The sequence below is a fragment of the Agrilus planipennis genome, unplaced genomic scaffold (assembly GCF_000699045.2).
Source record: "Agrilus planipennis isolate EAB-ADULT unplaced genomic scaffold, Apla_2.0 scaffold239, whole genome shotgun sequence".
Classification (NCBI taxonomy): domain Eukaryota; kingdom Metazoa; phylum Arthropoda; class Insecta; order Coleoptera; family Buprestidae; genus Agrilus; species Agrilus planipennis.
Window position 1 is genome coordinate 408,829 of NW_020442381.1, and position 2,807 is coordinate 411,635.

Here is a 2,807-nt window from a genome sequence, read left to right on the forward strand (position 1 = left end):
AGGGATATAAAGCAGAGGATAGCACAGGGTCTAGTCGCCTTCAATGAAAAGAAGTCACTTCTATGTTTGGTTAACAATAATTACAAAACGATTGTTATGTTTGGAGCAGAAGCGGGAGTTGGGAGGAGTTGAGGTAGACGTAAATTAGATTACTGTTCGTAAATAGATAAGGATGTGGGTTATTCTAGTTTTGGGGAAGTACGAAGATCAGCTCAGAATAGGAACGAGTGGAGGTGCGTGTCCAACCAGTCTTAGACCTGACGACCTTATAATGATGATCAGGGGCGGCCTTAGTCATTGGAAGGTTCCGGGCGGGTAAATTTTTGCGAGGCCCTCGTTTTTGTGGAATTAATTTTAATGATGATACTTGAAAAATGCAGTGATTAATAAATAAGTTTACAATTTTAAACTTGTTTATCGAAAATTAAAAGAAATTGATAGCAAATTTGCGGCTTCTTTTAAGACTATTAAGAAATTCAAATAAACATTAGTAGTATGTACTATTACTACCTGATATTTTTCTAATTAGATTGTTGCGCGAGGGTGCAAGGCCCCTACAAGAGCGAGGCCTCGGGCGGTTGCACTGTTCGCCACCCCCAAGGGCCGCCCCTGCATCTATTAATGATTCAGAATTCTTTCCATGTGCGAGAGACATACTTATTGTATGCGTATTGAACATTACAATAACATTTACTCGACTGATCCCTACAGTCATTCTATTACGGCAATGCGCGGTTACGGGGGATTACAGGTAAAACGGTTCCTCGAAGGAGATCCATCGATCGACATCACGAGACCTCCCGTCAGCAGTGGTAGGACACCTTAGCGTCTAAGGGTATGGACGCATTCTACTTTATTAGATTACTATTCATGTAGTGTGGAAATATTATATGCAGCGGAAGGACGTACCCATTTTAATTTCGTTTATTTTTACTTTATTACTTTTATTTCGGATTATAGTTTCTGTTTTCTTTGATTTTCTATTTATTAGAATTTAATGAAGAGGCGAAGTACCGCGCAAACCACCGATACATTCATTCTAAAAGCGCCTGTAACATCCTCGAACATTTACGACCAATTGGAAAAATAGATTAATAACGATTTGATCTAGACCATCATCACCCATCCAAAACAAATTTCCTCATTTGACAATGCTATCAATGCTCACAATTTTCACATGGTCGCAATCAATATATTGATTGAATATTTTTAAATTTATTTACCAATTTCCCATTAGAGACAAGAGGTCCTCCTGAATCTCCATAGCAAGTTCCTTTAACGTCAGTTCCTCCAGAACAAATGTTTGAGCTTGTAATGGCAGGACCAAGTTGTATCCTACACACGTTGTTTGGCACAATAGAAACATCGACATATTGCAGTACTTCACTTAAACCGACACCATTAGCATAGATGTATCCCCAACCACTTGCGATTGCCTGACTTCCAACAAAATTATTCGCAGCGTCAGCTCTACTTGGTAGCGCAATCAGTTGAACGTACTCTGTGAAAAGAAGGTAATTTTAGTAGAAAGACAAATAGATATTACAGAATTTATAGGTAAGTACGTTTATACGAAACGGAATAGAAACAAAATATGATAAGCCCGAAAATTAAACTGATGTGGAGACTTTCCGATGGCTTTATTTGGATTTCACCATTCATTAAATAGAGGAAGTATAAACAAAGTCCACGAAACACTGTTTATCAAATGATTAAATTTTGACTTTAATTAATAGGTTTGGTAACCTTTTATTTGACATTAAAGTTTTTTTTTTTAAATATAAAGCTTTACTGCCGAATTAATTTTAATTACATTAAAAAAAAATCAATAATGTCATGTTTCTTACTGAAACCTATATCAGTTACACCAGAATATGATTATGAAAATTGTTACAACTTCCCAACATAATTTTACAATTACCCTTGAGGAGACTGTCAAACGGAGAGCAAGAAGTTTTAAATAAAATATAGTTTTGATTTGAATCAGTTCCCGGTGGTTTTTGTCTTGATCATAGTCATCGTCAAGGAGAAAACGAATGCTAATTAAAATTTAATATAATGTAAATTATAAATAAGTAGAGATAGTTACGATTAAGACTGGCTGGTGTTGGAAGATAAACGATCCCTATATCATTATCTTGTAATTGATTATTGTACTGTTCATGCATTTTAAATCTGGAGGTGCGAATCACTTGTTGAGAAGGTTCATCTTCAAAAACTTTCTGTGCCCCAAGAATTACTTCCAATGATTGCAATCTGTTAAAAGAAATAAAAAGTAAAATGCAATAAAGTGTATTGGGCAATGACCATAAAAACTAAGACTAAATTCCTTACCCACTGGATAAACATCTGGCAGCTGTTAACACGTATCTTCTGGTGATAAGAGACCCTCCACAAAATCTCACCCCATCACTGTAGGTACGTATCAATCCTGCCTAAATACACAAAAAAAAACAATTACATTGTAGACCAGCAATTTACTCCGAATTTGTCTTCAATGGACTTTCACAATTAAATTGCATTTTAATACTAATCGAATCTCGAGCCGATGTAATAGTTTCGGCTACATTACTTTAAAAAGCAAACTCCTAAATATCCTTATAATATTATGAACACGTTACCAATTAACCCAAAAATTTCGATCAAATATTACATATTCCAAATATTTTCTATGCTTACTTGGTATGGTAAAGAGCCTGGTGAAGCTTCATTCCCTCCCATGATCATTAAATCTTCAGACGATGCAAGCCTTTGGAATCCTGTGGGAGCCGATTTACGAGAAGTCATAATTTTAGACCAATCTCTAG

General features: G+C 35.7%; 1 protein-coding gene across 1 annotated transcript in view; it reads right to left on the reverse strand.

Annotated features, from left to right (window-relative positions):
* Positions 1-2,787, reverse strand: part of LOC108741715 (brachyurin-like) — an 11,120-nt gene extending 8,333 nt beyond the window's left edge. The window contains exons 1-4 of the mRNA XM_025980102.1: positions 2,680-2,787; positions 2,335-2,435; positions 2,090-2,256; positions 1,224-1,501 (exon numbers count right to left, since the gene is read on the reverse strand). Coding sequence (XP_025835887.1) covers positions 1,224-1,501; positions 2,090-2,256; positions 2,335-2,435; positions 2,680-2,787 — 654 coding nt within the window. The remainder of the gene's footprint in view (positions 1-1,223; positions 1,502-2,089; positions 2,257-2,334; positions 2,436-2,679) is intronic.
* Between the last annotated feature and the right edge of the window lie 20 nt (positions 2,788-2,807).